General features: G+C 43.4%; 1 protein-coding gene across 1 annotated transcript in view; it reads right to left on the bottom strand.

Annotated features, from left to right (window-relative positions):
• Positions 1-21,723, bottom strand: part of LOC146577475 (NACHT, LRR and PYD domains-containing protein 12-like) — a 320,541-nt gene extending 298,818 nt beyond the window's left edge. The window contains exons 1-5 of the mRNA XM_085267663.1: positions 21,635-21,723; positions 20,912-20,988; positions 19,004-20,795; positions 17,317-17,493; positions 15,710-15,883 (exon numbers count right to left, since the gene is read on the bottom strand). Of these exons, the coding sequence (XP_085123789.1) occupies positions 15,710-15,883; positions 17,317-17,493; positions 19,004-20,795; positions 20,912-20,988; positions 21,635-21,723 (2,309 nt within the window). The remainder of the gene's footprint in view (positions 1-15,709; positions 15,884-17,316; positions 17,494-19,003; positions 20,796-20,911; positions 20,989-21,634) is intronic.
• Between the last annotated feature and the right edge of the window lie 1,208 nt (positions 21,724-22,931).

The following is a 22,931-nucleotide window of genomic DNA, read 5'->3' as shown; positions in this document are numbered from 1 at the left end:
GTTAAAGATTATGCCACTACATTCTTGTCTAGAAGATATTAAAGTGTATTTGGTGACACACAAAAAAGGGTAAAGTTTAAGTATAGTTTGGGTCCACACATGTCCAAACCCTGGTGTGTAGGCCTACTTAGTTTTGAGAAATTGTCATGGGACCGGGGTCTGGGTGACCCAGGGCCTGTAAGAAGTTATGGACATGTGTGTTTTTGGTGCTGCTGTCTCCTGTTTCCATGTTTGTGTATCTAGGTGTGTGTGTGGGTGTGTCAGCCAGGAGCCTGGCCACACCTGCGGAGGAGAATTACTCACACCTGCAGCTGATCAAGCCTCGTCAGAGGAGCTACTTAGGATTGTGGTGGAGCTGTCTCCGATGCTGGATCATTGCGTAACTTCACGTTAGTCTCTTGGCGAGTTAGTTAAGGTTAGTCTGCTGCATTGTGGCGTTGCTGACGGCTCCCTCTTTGTTATTCCCCAGGAGGAGTGTGGAGACGAGAGGGCAGCGAGCACGGGGTGCTCAGACACTGAGGAGCGGAGACAAAGAACACTAACACTGGCAAGAGGACATGTCAGAGTCGGGAACGCACTGGGGATTTATTGTTGTTTGGATTATTTAGCATCACTGTAAATAAACGCACTACCTCATCAAAGAGTCCAGCATTTGGGTCCTCCTTCCCCTCATCATAGTCTGCCACGCAGGCCGTGACAGAAAAGCCCACTAAAAGAACGCCCACCAGACCAAAGCAATGGTTTTGACTTGATCAGCATTAACCCCGCCCCCTGACTTTGATGGGTGAAGCTGACAAATAAAATGTATTTATGAACATTGATGCAGGGCCAGGAGTAGCAACGTGAATTAAATAAATACATCATTAAATAATTAATTAAATGTGTCAGTAAAATAATTAAAATAGAAAACAAACCAATAATTGATTAAATAAGTAATTAACTAATTTGAAGTGTATATAAAGAAATAATGAAACATTTTAAATGAAATTAATGGATAATTCATTATTATTATATTTCTTTAATTGATTATGTACATTTTTAAATGAATTACTGAAATAATTAATTCATTAGTGATGTCTTTATTTAATACAACCATATAAATACCATAAAATTGCTAATTTACTCAAAATAAATGTAAGACATCAATATTAAAGGTTAAATTATGATAATGAATACATGCAACTATAACTGATGACATAAAAATGAGGATTTCTTAAGCCTAAGCTAAAGCTGACTCACTTGGCATGTTACTCTCAAATGTTTTCCCTAATAACAATAACATAATTACACTTTAGCCACAAGAGGGCAGCAGCATTAATACAAGTCACATGTATATAAAGGTACAGTGATTATATTACAGTGATTTTGACAAAAACAAAACAGAAGTTGATGGCAGTGTGTTTTTCCATGACAGAATAATTACGCACACCCAACTTTGCAGTTATTTATTTGTAAAAAATGTTTGGAATCATGTATGATTTTCGTTCCACTTCTCACGTGTTCACCACTTTGTGTTGGTCTTTCACGTGGAATTCCAATAACATTGAATCATGTTTGTGGCTGTAATGTGACAAAATGTGGGAAAGTTCAAGGGGGCCGAATACTTTTGCAAGTCACTGTAAAGTTCACTATCAGTAACATCATAGCACCACCCAGCTGTATAGAAACTCCGTCATGCTAGCTAGTAGCAGTACGAGTTATTGTAACTGACTGTAAAAAGTCAGCACAAGGAAAATAAACTCCACCTAAACTTGGTTTATATCTGACCCAGATAGACTGCAGGTCATAACTTCTTACCTGAAGTTCAGTTCACCTGACACTCGGACCGACGGCCGCCTCAGGTCTCTGCTCCTCCTGCCTCCGCTTTCACTCATCCACCTGCTGCCTCTGTGGAAGCTCCGCCATAGCCACCACCAAACAACTGACTTATTTTTACACATCGATCAGCATCCGGCCAATCCGCCATCTTTCATTGTTTATACTGTTACAAGAAAATAAAAAAATCATCATCAGCCCATAAAAATGAAAAATCACCATCAGTATGCCCGATGGACAGTCCAGCTATGGTCGTGCCATCAGTTAACCCTTCACGTGGCAGCTGTGACACGCGTGCCCAGGGTTGCCGACCCCTGCTCTAAAGCATCTGATTTGGATTCCTGAGATCAAATATATTTTCCTTTGTGTTTGTTTTCTTCCCATTTGTGGCTTTAATGTAGTGTTACATCCTGTTTGTTTGCTTCCATCTGTATACATGTCTAGATTCACTGTTATGTTTCTATTCTTACATTGCTGGGTGATCACTGTTCCCTCTGCTGACTGATGTGACCTTTTGTATCTTACACTGATACTTGTCATATTTGTATCTGCGCCTAAAAGATAAAAAGTTTTCCATGCTAAAACACAGCTCCACCTCCTGCAGTTCTCCCTCTGAACCACTAGATGTCTCTGTTATCTAAATGAAGACGTGCAGCACAGCAACCACAGCAGCGCTCAGATCACACGTGTCCTGTTATTATGTATAAAAGCATGAAACAGGTGAGACAGGTGGGATCAATATTAATGTTGTGGAAATATATGAAAAAGCAACAGAAGAGTGAAAACATTTCGTGTTTCTAGAAAGATCTTTCAGCTCACAGCTGCTCACAGACTGTATTTACAAGTGACAAACTGCAACTCTACAGTACATCTACAGTATATATCAAATATATTCTGTATTCAAATCTATTGAGTGATGTTTGAAAGTCTTTCCAGGTGAGTTTGATCCAGGAGGGTCTGAAGCCAGAGTCAGACAGAGACTGTGCAGAGACTGTAGAAGGACAGAGCAGCAGCAGAGCAGTCCAGATACACTGATGATCCTCTGTCAGATCCAGAGGGACACACAGGGATGATGCTGGACTCTACATTGTGTCTGACAGTGGAGCTGTTCTCAGAGCAGTTCACTCTGCAGCACTGACAGTCATCTGCACTTCTTCTCATTCCTCTGTCAGTCACTGCTGGATGAAGCTCTCCTCTCCACCTCCCAGTAACATGGCCCAGTCAGAGCGTCTCTACACACAAGCTGCTGCTGCTTCAACCTCTCTGGATCATCAGGACACAGCTCCTCCTCTCTCAGCACACACACCGTCCTGTTTACCATCACCAGCTCCACCTGCAGAGAGAAGAAGGAAGAGCAGAGGAGATAAACGAGTGTTTCCAGAGACTCTTCATCAGCTGTCAGTCAGTGATGCAGCACATCCAGTATAAAGAGCAGCAGGGACTTCAGTGCTGGGACTGTACTAGGACTCATTGTTGCTTCACTTTTTCTAATCTTTGGATTTTTATTGAAGTTGATGAAAATGTTTTTCCCTCCTAGTTTGAGTTTGGACTTTCATTCATTAGAAGAACCTTGGTGTGTCCACTCTGAGCTCTGTAGGAACCCCAACAACAAGCCCAACAATCCAGATGGACGGTTCCAGCTGTTAACTGGAGGAATTCCATCCAAACATCTGCTCTCACTAAATTCTTCCTCACCTACAGACTGTGTTCTTCACTGCTTTAAACTTGGAAATGAATGCAGTCATTGGTCTGCGTGCTGCTTTGTTCAGAGAGCTGATTGGCTGTTGACACTGTTTGATCAGAGCATGTCAGCTGTTACTATGGTGATGTGGAAAAGAGATATTTTATTTTGTATTCCTGTGGTGACATTTTATAATCATAACTATCAGGGAGTAATCATTTATCATTGTTGAATCTGATGACAGCATAATCTCTGAAGTATATCTATGTTAATCTGAGTGAATATTGGTGTATGCTCATCATCATCTTCTAATCAGTCTCAAATGGACTGCAGCATTGTATTACCATCTGAGCGGGAGGGTCCTGTTGGACCTTTGGACCTGTTACATTCAGTTCTGCACGTAGTCAGGCCGATACCAACATGCACATATAAAGTTATGTAACACACGCACGTTCTCTCACATACACACTTATTAATAAGAAGAGGTCGTCCCAGGACATCCTCTCTATAAGGACACACAGCCTCACAAAATACACATAAGAACACACTTGTTTTTCTCTAAAAGTATCATCTGATGTCTATATAAGGAAATTGTGGGGTTTGGGGGAATTTGATATCATTTCCAGTAAGATCTAACTGTGTGACGACATCAGGGGATTATAAAAATGAAAAGAGCATCCGCCCTGCGAAGATTGTTTGCTGTATGTCTGTCTTCCCATGCTTCTGTGCAGAAGTATGTAATAAAGATCACTATTTTTGACACCTTTACCGGGACTCAGGCCTGCTTTCTTCTCTGATCCAAATCGAACGAACTCAACAGTGACCATAAAGGTCAGAAACAGGAAGTGTTTGTGTCCAATCCTGAAGCCTGTCACCATTCTCCTCTCAGAGCTTCACTGAGAAGCTGCAGCTTTACAGGAAACACTGGATCTTTGTTTCATACTGACTGTGTTTAGTACAATACTGCTGACAGCACCACCCACTCACTCCATCACTCTACTTACACCAGAGTCTCCAGTCTGCAGTCTGGACTCTGCTGAAGATCAGACAGCTGCTTCACATCTGGATCCTTCAGGTTGTTGTTGCAGCAGGAAACTGTGCAGAGTTTCAGACTATATGTCCTGATGCAGCCAGTTGGATTTTGGAGATTTGAATCTCTGTTCTGTGACTAAGTCCTTGAATCATTTCTTCCAGTTGGTCCAACAAGACAGACTAAGTATTGGACATGTGTTGTGGCTCCATTAGGGGAGCTTCTAAATGTGATGTGATGGCCCCTCTGGGTCAGGTGTAAGCTATAGGTGTCAAACTCTGGCCAGCGGGACAAATTTGGCCCGCAGCCTAATCACATTTGGCCCGCGAAGCCATAAAAAATTACTATTAGAGCTGACCTGCCAGTATTATACAGTGCCTGTACTGCTAATACTACAATTCCCAGAATGCTCTGTTGGTGTTTTGGCGCGTCAGTCATGACAGGACCCATTAGCACCCTCTCCTCTGTTGACCATAGTCATAGCAACCATGCAAATACTGCCATGCTACCTATCCCAAAATGGAAAAAAAGAAATGCAGAAAACAGGAGCTTTCTGGACAGGTGGGAGAATATGATGAAAATTTGATAAATGATAAAATTTAATTCAGAAGGCTGCAAATACATTTTTTTATTTAAGAAATGAATTCCACTGATGTGTTATTTAATGTGTGTAATATTAAGTTATATATATGGTTATATAAGTTATATATATTGTTTAGTATTAAGCTTTGCTTGTTCCATATTCAGTTTTTCAGCAAAACTTGTTTGAGTCCATAAGATTCCTTGTTATGTTTGGAGGAAGATTTTTTTTTGTCAATGAATATTAATGTTAGCCCGCGACTTTGATCCAGTTTTGAATTTTGGCCCACTGTGTATTTGAGTTTGACGCCCCTGATGTAAGCTTTCTAATACAGCTTTGATATTCACAGTCTGCTTCATTCTAACCCTGAATGTCAGGGTGTTCCTCCTTCTCTTTCCCATCATTCATGCTGGCAGTGGAGGAGATTTGGATGTTGGACTGTGTTTTGGATGATGTGTATGTTTGTGTTGGACTGCTGTCTGTAAAGCAAACGCACATTTTGCTTTGGATTTCAGTGTCAGACAGACTTTAAGGTGGAATGAAGAGTTGGAGAGTTTCACAGTGAATTATCCAGTGGAGGATTTTTCTTCTTCTTTGAAGGTTTGAAATGTGAACATTGTTCTGCTGCAGTCAATGGACTAAACCAGAGAAGAAGAAAACAGACTTTACCATGAAGATCCTCAGTGTGGATCAGTATAATATCAGCCTGATGTCTGCAGTTTAGTGTCAGCACAACTTTCACATCATATTCATCTCAGCACAACTAAAACATGCTGACTGACCTCAGAGTTTCAAGTCCACATCCTGGACTCTCCAGGAAACCACACAGATGCTTCACTCCTGAATCCTTCAGGTTGTTCCAGTTCAGGTTCAGCTGTCTCAGATGGGAGGGGTTGGACTTCAGTGCTGCTGCCAGATAATCACAGCTGATCTCTGACAAACCACAGCCCCTCAATCTGTATAAAGAATGAAAGATTTAAGTTTATTAGACAAAGTGTGAGCTTGAAATCATTCAGTGTTTCATCATCTGTTCAGAGCTGAAGAAGGTTCAGAATGTAGAAGTTTAGAAAATGGAAACTCCAAACAGCTGAAGCCAACAGGAAGCAGCTTCAAACAAACACAACAAGAGAAAAAACTCTGAATGTTTCACATTAAAGTCGTACATTTCTCATAAAAACAGGACAAAGACGTGTTTTTCCTTCCAGGAACCACAAGGCTTCACTTTTAAAGGTGAAGTGTGAAAGAAATGGACATATTTGAAGTCCAACACCTTTTTCCAGTCACATTATTAAAGCAGACAAACTACAAGCTCATTTTCATTCCAACAAGTCATCTTCTGACCTGGACTAACAACACTGGTCTCTATGTGCAGCTGGCTGTGAGACCAGTGCTCAGGGAGCGTCTACAAAGTGCAACACTGAAAGAACATCACACACTAATTTGCTTCCAGCACTTTCACACAAACATCTACTGTCATTATTGTCACCAAACTCTGTGGATCCTTTGTTGCAAATTCAAATGGGATCAAATGGTCAGACAAAAGAGGGTTATGAGGAAATATGATGAAATGTTGTGTATTAGCAGCAAGTTATTGAATCATTTTCCTCAGAAACCAAACAAAATGATTGACAAACATGTTTTTACAAACTCAGTGTTGGACATGGATCAGCAGGATAAGCTGATGTTTAAAGGCATTTGAGTCTCGCTGTATGAGAGTCCAGTTATTACTCAATATTTATGGATGATGTTCTTTCAGTGTTGCACTTTGTAGACGCTCCCTGAGCCTCACAGCCAGCTGCACATGGACCAGCTGACATTACCCAGCATTAGAGGCGGGTGTAAAAAAATGGATTTTCCTATTTAAATGGTTTTAATTTGAATAAAGCGATGTTGATTCATTCAATCCTGAATCGATTTTTAATATAAATGTATTTTGCCAGAATCTCAGGTTAAAGCTCCCAAAAGTATTTCAACAACAAGCAAACAGATAAAACAGTAAATGAGAGCAGCTAAACACACAAAGATGGAAACACAGAGCGTGGATCGTTCACTCGACGGCACGTACACGGACACGCCGTCAGGGCTGAAAGTGGACAGCTCATAGATCCTGAAGCTGCAGGTTTCATCTGTCTCCAACCAAAACTGTGTGAACCAGCAGCAGAAGAAGATCCAAACTACACTTTACGTTTGATGAACATCGTCATGAATTGTCTCTGACTTTGACGTTTACTTCCTGCACAGCTCTCTCTCTCTCAGTGTACTTCAAGAACAGTTTACCTTCAAAAATCTGTTTCCTGCATTATTCACTGCTTATTACGCACCAGTCTGCTGTTGTGTTCACTGCTGTGGGCCTCCGAAAACAAAGCCTCATTTCTGCTGTTCAATACTGAAGAAATTTAAACCTTTTAAAATGATGACAGATTACAAACTCTCAGCTGTGTCTGTAATCAAACCTCTGTAACTTTGCTTCCCTTCAGCAGCATCAGCTCATGTTCACATGTTGATTCATGGTTTGCTTCAGTTTTTGATGGACTGCAGAATATTTTGAAGGTTATCTGCCATAAAAAGCCAGAACAGGAAAATCTGCTTCATGTGTTTCTGTTTGATCCTCAGTGACTTTGACACAAAGGCCTCTGCTGTGATGATCACACCTCTGATCAAGTCTCACAGTGTCAGCTTTGTTTTTATACATATGGATATGTGCTGATAAATGATCAGAATTATAATATTTCCCACTGCCTGCTGTGTGCCGTGACCTTTGACCTGCTAAAGACAGTCAGCTGTGGATTATTCATTGTTGTGTCTGATACTTAGAACTGTGAGGAAGAACACTACACAGTTAATCAGGGTCCCCTCTCTCTGAATCAGGAAAGGTGGGCAGGCCGCGTGTGGGCCGCGGGCCATACGTTGAGTCTCACTGTTTGAAATGTGAACATTGTTCTGCTGCAGTCAATGGACTAAACCAGAGAAGAAGAAAACAGACTTTACCATGAAGATCCTCAGTGTGGATCAGTATAATATCAGCCTGATGTCTGCAGTTTAGTGTCAGCACAACTTTCACATCATATTCATCTCAGCACAACTAAAACATGCTGACTGACCTCAGAGTTTCAAGTCCACATCCTGGACTCTCCAGGAAACCACACAGATGCTTCACTCCTGAATCCTTCTGGTTGTTGTTGCAGCTCAGGTCCAGCTGTCTCAGATGGGAGGGGTTGGACTTCAGTGCTGCTGCCAGATAATCACAGCTGATCTCTGACAAACCACATTCCCTCAATCTGTATAAAGAATGAAAGATGTAAGTTTATTAGACAAAGTGTGAGCTTGAAATCATTCAGCGTTTCATCATCTGTTCAGAGCTGAAGAAGGTTCAGAATGTAGAATTTTAGAAAATGGAAACTCCAAACAGCTGAAGCCAACAGGAAGCAGCTTCAAACAAACACAACAAGAGAAAAAACTCTGAATGTTTCACATTAAAGTCGTACATTTATCATAAAAACAGGACAAAGACTTGAAAAAGTCGTGTTTTTCCTTCCAGGAACCACAAGGCTTCACTTTTAAAGGTGAAGTGTGAAAGAAATGGACATATTTGACGTCCAACACCTTTTTCCAGTCACATTATTAAAGCAGACAAACTACAAGCTCATTTTCATTCCAACAAGTCATCTTCTGACCTGGACTAACAACACTGGTCTCTATGTGCAGCTGGCTGTGAGACCAGTGTTCAGGGAGCGTCTACAAAGTGCAACACTGAAAGAACATCACACACTCATTTGCTTCCAGCACTTTCACACAAACATCTACTGTCATTATTGTCACCAAACTCTGTGGATCCTTTATTGCAAATTCAAATGGGATCAAATGGTCAGACAAAAGAGGGTTATGAGGAAATATGATGAAATGTTGTGTATTAGCAGCAAGTTATTGAATCATTTTCCTCAGAAACCAAACAAAATGATTGACAAACATGTTTTTACAAACTCAGTGTTGGACTTGGATCAGCAGGATAAGCTGATGTTTAAAGGCATTTGAGTCTCGCTGTATGAGAGTCCAGTTATTACTCAATATTTATGGATGATGTTCTTTCAGTGTTGCACTTTGTAGACGCTCCCTGAGCCTCACAGCCAGCTGCACATGGACCAGCTGACATTACCCAGCATTAGAGGCAGCTGTAAAAAAATGGATTTTCCTATTTAAATGGTTTTAATTTGAATAAAGCGATGTTGATTCATTCAATCCTGAATCGATTTTTAATATCAATGTATTTTGCCAGAATCTCAGGTTAAAGCTCCCAAAAGTATTTCAACAACAAGCAAACAGATAAAACAGTAAATGAGAGCAGCTAAACACACAAAGATGGAAACACAGAGCGTGGATCGTTCACTCGACGGCACGTACACGGACACGCCGTCGGGGCTGAAAGTGGACAGCTCACAGATCCTGAAGCTGCAGGTTTCATCTGTCTCCAACCAAAACTGACTGAACCAGCAGCAGAAGAAGATCCAAACTACGCTTTACGTTTGATGAACATCGTCAAAATTTCTCTCTGACTTTGACCTTTACTTCCTGCACAGCTCTCTCTCTCTCAGTGTACTTCAAGAACAGTTTACCTTCAAAAATCTGTTTCCTGCATTATTCACTGCTTATTACGCACCAGTCTGCTGTTGTGTTCACTGCTGTCGGCCTCCGAAAACAAAGCCTCATTTCTGCTGTTCAATACTGAAGAAATTTAAACCTTTTAAAATGATGATAGATTACAAACTCTCAGCTGTGTCTGTAATCAAACCTCTGTAACTTTGCTTCCCTTCAGCAGCATCAGCTCATGTTCACATGTTGATTCATGGTTTGCTTCAGTTTTTGATGGACTGCAGAATATTTTGAAGGTTATCTGCTATAAAAAGCCAGAACAGGAAAATCTGCTTCATGTGTTTCTGTTTGATCCTCAGTGACTTTGACACAAAGGCCTCTGCTGTGATGATCACACCTCTGATCAAGTCTCACAGTGTCAGCTTTGTTTTTATACATATGGATATGTGCTGATAAATGATCAGAGTTATAATATTTCCCACTGTCTGCTGTGTGCCGTGACCTTTGACCTGCTAAAGACAGTCAGCTGTGGATTATTCATTGTTGTGTCTGATACTTAGAACTGTGAGGAAGAACACTACACAGTTAATCAGGGTCCCCTCTCTCTGAATCAGGAAAGGTGGGCAGGCCGCGTGTGGGCCGCGGGCCATACGTTGAGTCTCACTGTTTGAAATGTGAACATTGTTCTGCTGCAGTCAATGGACTAAACCAGAGAAGAAGAAAACAGACTTTACCATGAAGATCCTCAGTGTGGATCAGTATAATATCAGCCTGATGTCTGCAGTTTAGTGTCAGCACAACTTTCACATCATATTCATCTCAGCACAACTAAAACATGCTGACTGACCTCAGAGTTTCAAGTCCACATCCTGGACTCTCCAGGAAACCACACAGATGCTTCACTCCTGGATCCTGCAGCTTGTTGTTGCAGCTCAGGTCCAGCTGTCTCAGATGGGAGGGGTTGGACTTCAGTGCTGCTGCCAGATAATCACAGCTGATCTCTGACAAACCACAGTCCAACAATCTGTATAAAGAATGAAAGATGTAAGTTTATTAGACAAAGTGTGAGCTTGAAATCATTCAGTGTTTCATCATCTGTTCACAGCTGAAGAAGGTTCAGAATGTAGAAGTTTAGAAAATGGAAACTCCAAACAGCTGAAGCCAACAGGAAGCAGCTTCAAACAAACACAACAAGAGAAAAGGCATTTGAGTCTCGCTGTATGAGAGTCCAGTTATTACTCAATATTTATGGATGATGTTCTTTCACTGTTGCACTTTGTAGACGCTCCCTGAGCCTCACAGCCAGCTGCACATGGACCAGCTGACATTACCCAGCATTAGAGGCGGCTGTAAAAAAATGGATTTTCCTATTTAAATGGTTTTAATTTGAATAAAGCGATGTTGATTCATTCAATCCTGAATCGATTTTTAATATAAATGTATTTTGCCAGAATCTCAGGTTAAAGCTCCCAAAAGTATTTCAACAACAAGCAAACAGATAAAACAGTAAATGAGAGCAGCTAAACACACAAAGATGGAAACACAGAGCGTGGATCGTTCACTCGACGGCACGTACACGGACACGCCGTCGGGGCTGAAAGTCTATCTACTTTTCTTGTTTTTTACTTATTTTTTGCTCTGGTTTACATCCCAAAATCCTCTAGTCTTATAGTATACGACAGCGGATCACTTGTAAACATCGGTGCCAAGGTTGCACATCTAATCTTGGACACTTTTAAACCTGACCCTTCCTGGCCGCCAGACATTCTACGCGGCGCGGAGAACAACAAAGGACGGGCCGCTCATCCGAGGCGCAGAACAAAGAAGCGCCGGGGAAAACGAGCTGGTATTAGGAACAGACTGAGACAGCAGGCGCATCGCGCACCACTGCCCAGTATCCTACTGGCCAATGTACAATCCATGGAGAACAAGCTCGATGACCTAAGAGCAAGGGTCACCTTCCAACGTGACATGAGGGACTGCAACATTCTGTGCTTCACGGAGACATGGCTGACCCCCACCGTGCCGGACCAGGCCGTAACTCCGTCGGATTCATTCTTTGTGCTCCGCGCGGACAGAACGGCAGAGTCGAACAAAACCAAAGGTGGAGGAGTGTGTTTCATGGTAAACAGAAAGTGATGTGATGCCAGGAGCATTTCTACTCTCTCCAGCGGCTGCTCGCCACATCTGGAGTTCCTGAGCATTAAGTGCCGCCCTTTCTATCTGCCCCGTGAGTTCACCCCAGTCATCGCCACGGTGGTCTACATCCCACCCCAAGCGGACACAGGTATGGCTTTGTCCGAATTACATGATGTGCTGAGCTCGCTTCAAAACAAGGACCCGGGCGCAGCCCTCATTGTAGCAGGAGACTTTAATAAAGCGAACCTCAGACAAGTCATGCCAAACTTTTACCAGCATGTCTCGTGTCCAACAAGAGGGGATCGGATTTTGGATCACTGCTACACGCCATACAAGCAGGGCTACAAAGCTGTCTCACACCCGGCTTTTGGGAAGTCTGACCACAACGCCATCTTCCTCATTCCCCAGTATAAACAAAGCATGACGTGACCACGAGGGAGGTAAAACGGTGGACTGCCCAATCAGAAGCTACGCTACAGGACGCACTCAACGCCGTCGACTGGGACATGTTCAGAGCATACGCAGTCGACATCAACGAGTTTACGGAAGTAGCAGTATGCTTCGTCAATATGCTAGCGGAGGAGATTATCCCCACTGCGAGAGTCACCACATTCCCAAACCAGAAACCGTGGATGGACAGATCGATCCGCACTGCAGTAAACGCCAGGACCGCCTCCTACAACGCGGGTCTCGCCACTGGCGATATGAGCGCCTACAAAGCGGCCTCATACGGCGTGCGGCGCGCGGTGAGAGATGCCAAACGCCAGTACCGGGAACGTGTGGAGTCCCGCTTCCACCAGGGAGACACACGGAGTATGTGGCACGGACTACGCACCATTACGGACTACAAAGCCAGGGACACTGCGCCGATCAACGCCGACTCTGCATTCACCAACGAGCTGAATCGGTTCTACGCCCGTTTCGAGGTTAGCCAGGCGGCTAATGCTATCTACCGCCTGACTACCGAGGACAGTGACGTCATCAGCGAGAGACCGGTGACCAGCATCGCGGAGCATGACGTCCGAGCGGCACTGAGGAGAGTGAACACAAGGAAAGCGGCGGGGCCAGACGGCATCACCGCCGTCTGCTGCGCTGCTGTGCTGACCAGCTAGCAGGTGTGTTCACTTACATCTTCAACGAGTCCCTGGCGAAGTCTGTGGTCCCCACATGCTTCAAAAGATCCACCATCATCCCTGTGCCCAAGAACAGCAAACCCTCATCCCTGAACGATTACCGGCCAGTTGCACTGACCTCGGTAGTAATGAAGGTGTTTGAGAGGCTGCTGAAGAACATCATCTCCTCCTCCATCCCAGACACCACAGATCCGCTGCAGTTCGCCTACAGATCCAACAGATCCACAGAGGATGCCATCGCCCACATCCTACACACCACTCTCAGCCACGTGGACAAGAAACAGGGTAACTATGTGCGAATGCTGTTTGTTGCTTACAGTTCAACGTTTAACACAATAGTGCCCTGCAGACTGTTCACAAAGCTCAGGGATCTGGGACTTAACAGCCGTCTGTGTGCATGGGTTTTGGACTTCCTCACTGGCAGAACTCAGGTGGTGAGGGTGGGCAGGTGCTTCTCCAACAGCATCACCATCAACACAGGAGCACCTCAGGGATGTGTCCTCTCGCCACTGCTCTACTCCCTCTACACTTCAGACTGTGTGGCCACCCATGGCTCCAACACCATTGTGAAGTTTGCTGACGACACAGTGGTGTTGGGTGCCATCTCCAACAACGATGAGGCGGCCTACATGGATGAAGTGAAGAATCTGGCATCGTGGTGCCAGGACAACCACCTCCAGCTGAACGTCTGCAAGACCAAGGAGCTGGTGGTGGACTTCAGAAGGGGTCAGCACAGAGACTACAAGCCCATTATCATCAATGGAGCTCCAGTGGAGAGGGTGCAGTCCTTCAAGTATCTTGGTGTCCACATCTCGTCAGACCTGACATGGGCTGCCCACATTCAGGTCCAGACCAAAAAGGCTAGGCAGCGCCTGTATCACCTACGACAACTGAGGAAGTTCAGGGTCTCTCCAAAGATCCTCAGGATTTTCTATACAGGCGCTGTGGAGAGCATCCTCACACAGAACATGACATCGTGGTTCGGGAACAGCTGTGTGAAGGACCAAAAAGCTCTCCAGAGAGTGATCTGTACAGCAGAACGCTGCTGCAGGATTGCTCTCCCCCCGCTTCAGGACACCTACACCAGGAGATGCCGGACTAGAGCAGCGCAGATACTGAAGGACCCGTCCCATCCTGGCAACAAACTGTTCCAACTTCTGCAATCTGGTAGAAGGTTCCGCATCTTCCGGGCAAGGACAGAGAGACTCAAGAGGAGCTTCTATCCCCAAGCCATCCGTGCCCTAAACACACACACCCGCCCTCTCACATCATCTATAATTGACTGAGACAGGACTCTCTTCCAGACACTCTAAACCAAGGCACAATGTACATTCCAAATTCCTTTAATTTTAAATATGTTTATATTGTCTATCCTGTAAAATAGTCAGATGTCTATTCATATTAATGTACAGAATTCACCTGCTTGCTGCTACTACTGCACATTCACCCAGTGTATATACTATATATATATATATATATATATATATATATATATATATATATATATATATATATATATATATATATATATATATATATATATATATATATATATATATATATATATATATATATATATATATATATATATATATATAATGTTCTTCCTCTACACCCCCCCCCCCCCCCCCAAACGTTTTGCACATGTCGAGGAGCGTGTCAGGCTACATTTCACTGTGTGTTATACTTGTATAACTATGCATGTGACAAATAAAGAACCTTGAACCTTGAAGTGGACAGCTCACAGATCCTGAAGCTGCAGGTTTCATCTGTCTCCAACCAAAACTGACTGAACCAGCAGCAGAAAAAGATCCAAACTACACTTTACGTTTGATGAACATCGTCATGAATTCTCTCTGACTTTGACCTTTACTTCCTGCACAGCTCTCTCTCTCTCAGTGTACTTCAAGAACAGTTTACCTTCAAAAATCTGTTTCCTGCATTATTCACTGCTTATTACGCACCAGTCTGCTGTTGTGTTCACTGCTGTGGGCCTCCGAAAACAAAGCCTCATTTCTGCTGTTCAATACTGAAGAAATTTAAACCTTTTAAAATGATGACAGATTACAAACTCTCAGCTGTGTCTGTAATCAAACCTCTGTAACTTTGCTTCCCTTAAGCAGCATCAGCTCATGTTCACATGTTGATTCATGGTTTGCTTCAGTTTTTGATGGACTGCAGAATATTTTGAAGGTTATCTGCTATAAAAAGCCAGAACAGGAAAATCTGCTTCATGTGTTTCTGTTTGATCCTCAGTGACTTTGACACAAAGGCCTCTGCTATGATGATCACACCTCTGATCAAGTCTCACAGTGTCAGCTTTGTTTTTATACATATGGATATGTGCTGATAAATGATCAGAATTATAATATTTCCCACTGTCTGCTGTGTGCCGTGACCTTTGACCTGCTAAAGACAGTCAGCTGTGGATTATTCATTGTTGTGTCTGATACTTAGAACTGTGAGGAAGAACACTACACAGTTAATCAGGGTCCCCTCTCTCTGAATCAGGAAAGGTGGGCAGGCCGCGTGTGGGCCGCGGGCCATACGTTGAGTCTCACTGTTTGAAATGTGAACATTGTTCTGCTGCAGTCAATGGACTAAACCAGAGAAGAAGAAAACAGACTTTACCATGAAGATCCTCAGTGTGGATCAGTATAATATCAGCCTGATGTCTGCAGTTTAGTGTCAGCACAACTTTCACATCATATTCATCTCAGCACAACTAAAACATGCTGACTGACCCCAGAGTTTCAAGTCCACATCCTGGACTCTCCAGGAAACCACACAGATGCTTCACTCCTGAATCCTGCAGGTTGTTCCAGTTCAGGTCCAGCTGTCTCAGATGGGAGGGGTTGGACTTCAGTGCTGCTGCCAGATAATCACAGCTGATCTCTGACAAACCACAGTCCATCAATCTGTATAAAGAATGAAAGATGTAAGTTTATTAGACAAAGTGTGAGCTTGAAATCATTCAGTGTTTCATCATCTGTTCAGAGCTGAAGAAGGTTCAGAATGTAGAAGTTTAGAAAATGGAAACTCCAAACAGCTGAAGCCAACAGGAAGCAGCTTCAAACAAACACAACAAGAGAAAAAACTCTGAATGTTTCACATTAAAGTCGTACATTTCTCATAAAAACAGGACAAAGACTTGAAAAAGTCGTGTTTTTCCTTCCAGGAACCACAAGGCTTCACTTTTAAAGGTGAAGTGTGAAAGAAATGGACATATTTGACGTCCAACCCCTTTTTCCAGTCACATTATTAAAGCAGACAAACTACAAGCTCATTTTCATTCCAACAAGTCATCTTCTGACCTGGACTAACAACACTGGTCTCTATGTGCAGCTGGCTGTGAGACCAGTGCTCAGGGAGCGTCTACAAAGTGCAACACTGAAAGAACATCACACACTCATTTGCTTCCATCATCCAACCTGAAGAGGAAACAGAGACGCCTCCCCTTCAAAGGGGCATATTTGTTTCCTGATAAAATGATGTGACAGGTAGAACAGAGTAAAGTGGTGGTGTTACAGCCTTTCTCCCCTCTGCTGCCGAGGCTGTTAGTCTCTCCCAAACTCAGCTACAGGACTTCCAAATGAATGAAAGCAGCAGAAGTGGCTTTACAAATGAAAGAGGAAGAGGAGAAGAAGAGGAGAGGGAGGCCACCCTGACCATCACTCCAGCTGAAAACATCACACTTCCATTAACATTGGTGAGAAAATGTTGAGCAGGATGAGCTGCTGGCTAATCTGGAGGCTGTAGCAGCAGCTCACAGTCACAGGGGATTTCCACTCATGAAAAAGCTCTGGCTGCTTCATTTCTCATCTCATATCAGAGACTTTAATGCTTCACTGAAGCTGTACTGTGATGCTTCCATATCCCAGTGAGGCCTCCATAATGATTTCAGCTGTTCTGTACACACACTGTGTGCCCTGTATGGCTCAAAGTCTCTGCAGCCTGTTCTTATCTGCTATCATCAGATCTTCATCATCCTCATTCACATCCCTCACACACTCTACAGCCTCATCAGCACTGACTTCATCTTCACTGACTGATAGAGCACAACATGAACCTGTGGAGGCTGAAACACTGTCCTGTCAAACATCTCCCCGTCACCACTCCACTTCTGTCAGCCTTTAAATGAACCCTGCTCAAGTCTGTCACTTCTGTTTTGAGCCAAAAGGAAAAACTGTTGTTCAGTCGTTTGGAAAGACAACATTTCTGAAAGCACTCAAACTTCTTCACATTTGTCTTCAGACACATCCTCAACATTTAGGAACTAAAGAAAGTTTCAAACATCCATCAAAGACCTGAAATATAGAAAAACAACAACAGCCGCAGTCAGTGAACTCACCTCAGAGTCTCCAGTCGACAGTTTGGACTCTCCAGTCCAGCACACAGAAGCTTCACTGCTGAATCCTGCAGCTTGAGGTTGTTACTCATGTCCAGCTCTGTCAGATGGGAGGGGTTGGACTTCAGAGCTGAGGCCACAACTTCACAGTGAGACTCTGAGAGTCGACACTCAGTCAGTCTGTGATGATAGAAAATATAAAATGTGTTATTATAAAAGCAGAAAATCTGCATTATAAACACAGACTGAATGTATAAGAAGACAAAACAGAGTGAGTTCATAATCTGATGAATCTGCTCTTCACATCTGTGCTTCAGCTCCTCTTACTGTGTTTGACATGACACAACGACTGAGTCTCTCTCAGACCTGCAGACTTTTAATGAGAATCTTTGTTTGGCTTTAATCTGCAGATGAAGGAGGAAGATGGTGTCACATTTAGGCTTCCATAATGTCCACAGTCTGTCACTGAGATCTGATCCAGAGTCAGAGTGAAGACACACATTTGGACTGTTTCCTGTTTTGACTCCAGAACATTTTGAATGAGTTCAGCTCAGTGAAGAGTTCCAGCTGGAAAGATGATCTCTGTTTGCTACCTGCTGTCAGGTATGACTGTTCACGTCCACACGCAGGAAAAACCTGCTGACTGTTACCAAACGGAGCAGAAATCTCATCACTGGACAATAATGATGAATGAACTCAGAGCTGCTGATATCAGATCTGATTTCAGGGGAACTAAACACAGAAATGATTGGCTCATTTTAGCTTTCTGAGCCATTATCTGCTGCTGTGTCGCTAGTTGGCAGAAAATGATTTGTATTCCTGTTCAGGGCTTCAGTGTTTATGAGTCCAGATCCAGGTGACAGCAAGTCAAAATGATGTTACCTGTCTGTGTCCAGCAGCAGCCTGTATTCACTTTGAATATTGTTATAACCTGACATGGATCAGTTTGTCTTTGATTGGTTTGTAAATGTCACTGTTTCCATTGGACCTGAGTGACGTACAAAGACAGAGAGGGAGAGAAAGGAGAGAGAGGATGGAGACAGCAAAGAGAGAGCAAACACAAACAGGTGAGAGTGGACAGGTGACCAAGGTCAGCAACCAATCAGAGAGCTTCTGTTTGACCCACAGTCACTGATGATGACTGCACATAACCAAGCAGTGTGTTACTCTGATATCAAATATGGATCCTGCTCTTATAATAATGATCATCAGATGATATTATTGTGTTATTTTGTAGCTGAATACGATGTTTGTGTGATTATCAGTGAAAGAAGCAGTGAGGAGGATGGAGAGAGAGAGAGGACAGAGGGTGAAGTTAGAAACACTAAAAGGATTTTTCATGGATTTCATGGATGATTTGAGTGATTTCCAGCAGGACACTTAAACATGTCAGTGGACGTCCTAAAGAACATATTCACTGATATGAAACGTGTCATTGAACAGGATTAATATCAGTGGAAACATGGTGGAAACAGCTGTGACTGCATGGATGTGACACACTTCAAATCTGTTCTCCACTCTTGGATTTGGGATCCATGGAGCTGCTGCTGAGTCTGTACAATAAAGGAATGGTGTGGAAGGTTGCAGCGTACGGACACAAACACTTTGTGGTTACAATCTGATTTTATTTTCAACATTAAACTACTAACCTACACTGATCAATGATGTTAATGATCACATCTGGACTCACCGAGCCTTTCTGCAGTTCCTCACAGCTGGAATCAGTCTCTGTCGTCCCCGCTCTGATGTTTTGTACTTCTGCAGGTCCAACTCATCCAGAACCTCCTCTGACATCTGCAGCATGAAGGCCAGAGCTGAGCACTGGATTTCAGAGAGTTCCTTCTCTGATCTGTTCTCTGACTTCAGGAACTCTTGGATCTCCTGAAATAATGAGAGGTGGTTCATCTCCATCAGACAGTGGAAGATGTTGATGCTTTTGTCAGGAGAAATTCCATCACTGTTCATCTTCTTCAGGTTGTTGATGACTCTCTGGATGGTTCCTGGACTGATCTCTGTCTGACCCAGCAGACCTACTAAGAGTCTCTGGTTGGACTCCAGACAGAGGCCATGAAGGAAGCGAACAAACAGGTCCAGGTGGCCATTTTTACTCTGGAGGGATTTATACATGGCTCGTTTAAGGAAATCATCCAGAGAGGACTCGTTGTATTTTTTTCCCAAAAAGTTCTTCAGCACCTTTGTCTTCCTGTTGGTGAAACAGTGGAACATGTAGACAGCAGCCAGAAACTCCTGAATGCTCTGATGAACAAAGCAGTAGACTGGTTTCTGGAAGATCACACACTCTCTTTTGAAGATCTCTGTACAAACTCCTGAGTACACCGAGGCCTCTGTCACATCCAGACCACACCGCTCCAGGTCTTCTTGGTAGAACATGATGTTTCCTTTCTCCAGATGTTCAAACGCCAGCCTCCCCAGCTTCAGAAGAACTTCCCTGTCAGCCTCCGTCAGCTCCTGTGGACTCGTCTCACGTCCCTCATGGTACTTGTTCTTCTTCCTCTTTGTCTGAACCAGCAGGAAGTGTGAGTACATGTCAGTCAGGGTCTTGGGCAGCTCTCCTCTCTGCTCTGTAGTCAACATGTGCTCCAGAACTGTAGCAGTGATCCAGCAGAAGACTGGGATACTACACATGATGTGGAGGCTCCTGGATGTCTTCATGTGGGAGATGATTCTTCTGGACAGCTCTTCATCACTGAATCTCCTCCTGAAGTACTCCTCCTTCTGGGCGTCAGTGAAGCCTCGTACTTCTGTTAGCCTGTCAACACATGTAGGAGGGATCTGATTGGCTGCTGCGGGTCGAGAAGTTATCCAGACGAGAGCCGAGGGAAGCAGATTCCCCTGGATGAGGTTTGTCAGCAGCTGGCTGACTGATGACTTCTGTGTGACATCAGACAGCAGCTTCCTGTTGGTGAAATCCAATGAAAGTCTGCTTTCATCCAGGCCGTCAAAGATGAACAAAAGCTGAGAGACAGCCAGCTTCTCTGCTGTGACCTTCTGTAATGTTGGATGGAAAACATGGAGCAGCTCCAGAAGACTGTACTGCTCATCTCTGATCAGGTTCAGCTCCCTGAATGAAAGCAGAACCACCACACTGACATGTTGGTTCTCCAAGCCCTCTGCCCAGTCCAGAGTGAACTTCTGCACTGAGAAGGTTTTTCCAACACCAGCCACGCCGTTGGTCAGAACCACTCTGATGGGTCTCTGTTGGTCAGGTAAGGCTTTAAAGATGTCCTGGCACCTGATTGGAGCGTCATGGAGGGCGTCCATCTTGGAAGCTGTCTCCAGCTGCCTCACCTCATGTTGGGTATGAACCTCTTCACTCTGTCCCTCTGTGATGTAGAGCTCAGTGTAGATCCTGTTGAGGAGGGTTCTACTTCCTGTTTCATCACTTCCTTCAGTCACACGTTCACATCTCCTCCTCAGACTGATCTTATGTTCATCTAAAACCTCCTGCAGACCAACATCTGCTGAAAGAAAGAAAAACAATGAGACTAAAGAGAAAGAAAACTCTTCAATGTCTGAACAACACAAGAAGTCCAGTTTTCAGAAATGAGTCCATCAGCAGACAGATGTTCAGTCTTACTTTGTACACAGCTGCTCTGACTGGCTGTCTGCAGTCCAGCTCTGCTTCTGGATCTTTCACCACATTGTGCAGAAGCTCTGATGGTGACACAGAAAAGTCACAGTGGAGATACTTCTGTCCACCTTTGATTAGACTCATTATAAAAAGGAAAACAAAGTTTGAACACAGTCATGTTTCCAGTTCACTGACTTACATTTATTCCATGGACACTCACTCTAACCTGAAGCACAGCTACAACCCAACATTGTTGAGGCCTCATCTCCTCCTTTCCTGACTGTAGAGGTTAAATATGCAACAACCAACAAATAAAAGAATTTGGTTCATTTCAAAGAAATTCACACGGTGACCAAGTAAAGTAACCGTAGGAAAGGAGACAACATCCCGTTGATGGTGGGATTATTTGAAAGATTTGCTTTAGTCACTCTGATTTTGATTTTCTCTGTTCTCTTTGCCACAGCCCATCCCAGCAGCAGCTGAAGCAGCTGACTGTCACAACACTGAACAACACTTTAGGAGGAATTTCAGAGGTCAGTAAAGCTCCAGTTTCAACATCAGTTAATTAATCATAGTTCATCATAAATGTGAACCTGGCTGGCACACATGTTAATGTTAGCCATTTAAATATTAGCAGTTAGCTGAGACCACAAGAAGAAGAGGCCCTAGAAGAACAATGGATGATAAGATTAGATTTTCAAGACTAGGCAGAGACGTGTTTTCCTTTACTGTCTCTTACAGAGGAGGGAGCAGATACCAGACGAGGTCACGGAGGTACGGGGAGGATTCGCAGCAGACAGCAAGACTGCCACGTCCATGCGAGAGAGCGATGGCTACGATAATCTCTGTTTATGTCTCCCTATATAATGTTGTACAGCCCATGTGAGGGTTAACACAAACATCAGTCCTTCTACTTCAGTATGTTTGACACTTTGTTTACGCATAAATTAACTTTACTGTTAACGAGTTTTCATGTTTCTGTAATCCACCAGTGTGCTCATGCTTTTTTAAGTGAAAACATATTTTTAATGATCAAATATAATTATGTTTGTTATTTGTGGATTTTAAATGTCCTTGACAGAGACAGATGATAATCGTTATCCTGCACTGTGGTCTCAGGTTTGGTCGAGCTAGCACAAAGAATGGCTATGTTGAACTTCCTCCTGGGATCCACACTAATAAGTGAGTCAAACATTAGCAGGGTCTCTTTCCTTTATCTGGATTCACTTTAGCATTCACAGTCACGTGAAGCTTGTTATTAACTCGATAAGTCAACCCAGGCTTTCAGCTGAGCGCTCACATGAAACACATGGTGTTGGCAGCATCTGATCAATCATATTCATGGAGACGTGTATCAGCAACAGAGCAGCTGAGTTTGCAGAAGGAAGTCAAACTAAACCACAGGAACAATATGAGGAGATTACACACATAATAAAATACTAGCAGTAACACAGCTGCTGCAGACAAATCAGTCGTGTGATCGTGTGTGAGAGGAGAAGGACTGTAAAGGAGTTTGGTGTTAAAAGCTCTGTATGAATGTGGGAGACTTTGAAGGGCTTTAAAAAGGCCAATATAAAATAAAAGGCAGCAAAATTGCCGAGTATGAAAGTCACCAGACTTATCAGACCTCTGTGATTAAGACCTGTAAGAACACCTATTTGTACTTGTTGGCATTATATCAAACACACACGTATATTAAGCCTTTGTTTGAACTCTGGTTGAATTTGTTGCTTTGGGACTGTGAAACATCACAGAGGCTGCAGCTGCAGATCTTTTATTCACCTGGAAATTTACTTTAAATGTTAGATGGAAAATGTATTGCTCAGTTTAACCAAAGTAAGAACAAGAATCCATAAACCTTCATAAAGACAAACATCTCCCAGAACATTGAGCTGCTGAAGTGTCACTGAAGGGAAAAACTATTTGTCCTCCTCCATCCAGCAACACCTGAAACACCTGAGTGGAAGCTCCTCCCTACACTGTGTTTGAAGCAAAGCACAAAGGAGACACCTGCTGGAGCAGCTGG

The sequence above is a fragment of the Mchenga conophoros genome, linkage group LG3 (assembly GCF_057382185.1).
Source record: "Mchenga conophoros isolate Kocher_MC1m ecotype Shallow Benthic linkage group LG3, M_conophoros_male_GT1.1, whole genome shotgun sequence".
Classification (NCBI taxonomy): Eukaryota; Metazoa; Chordata; class Actinopteri; order Cichliformes; family Cichlidae; genus Mchenga; species Mchenga conophoros.
This window is presented reverse-complemented; position numbering and strand designations above follow the sequence as displayed.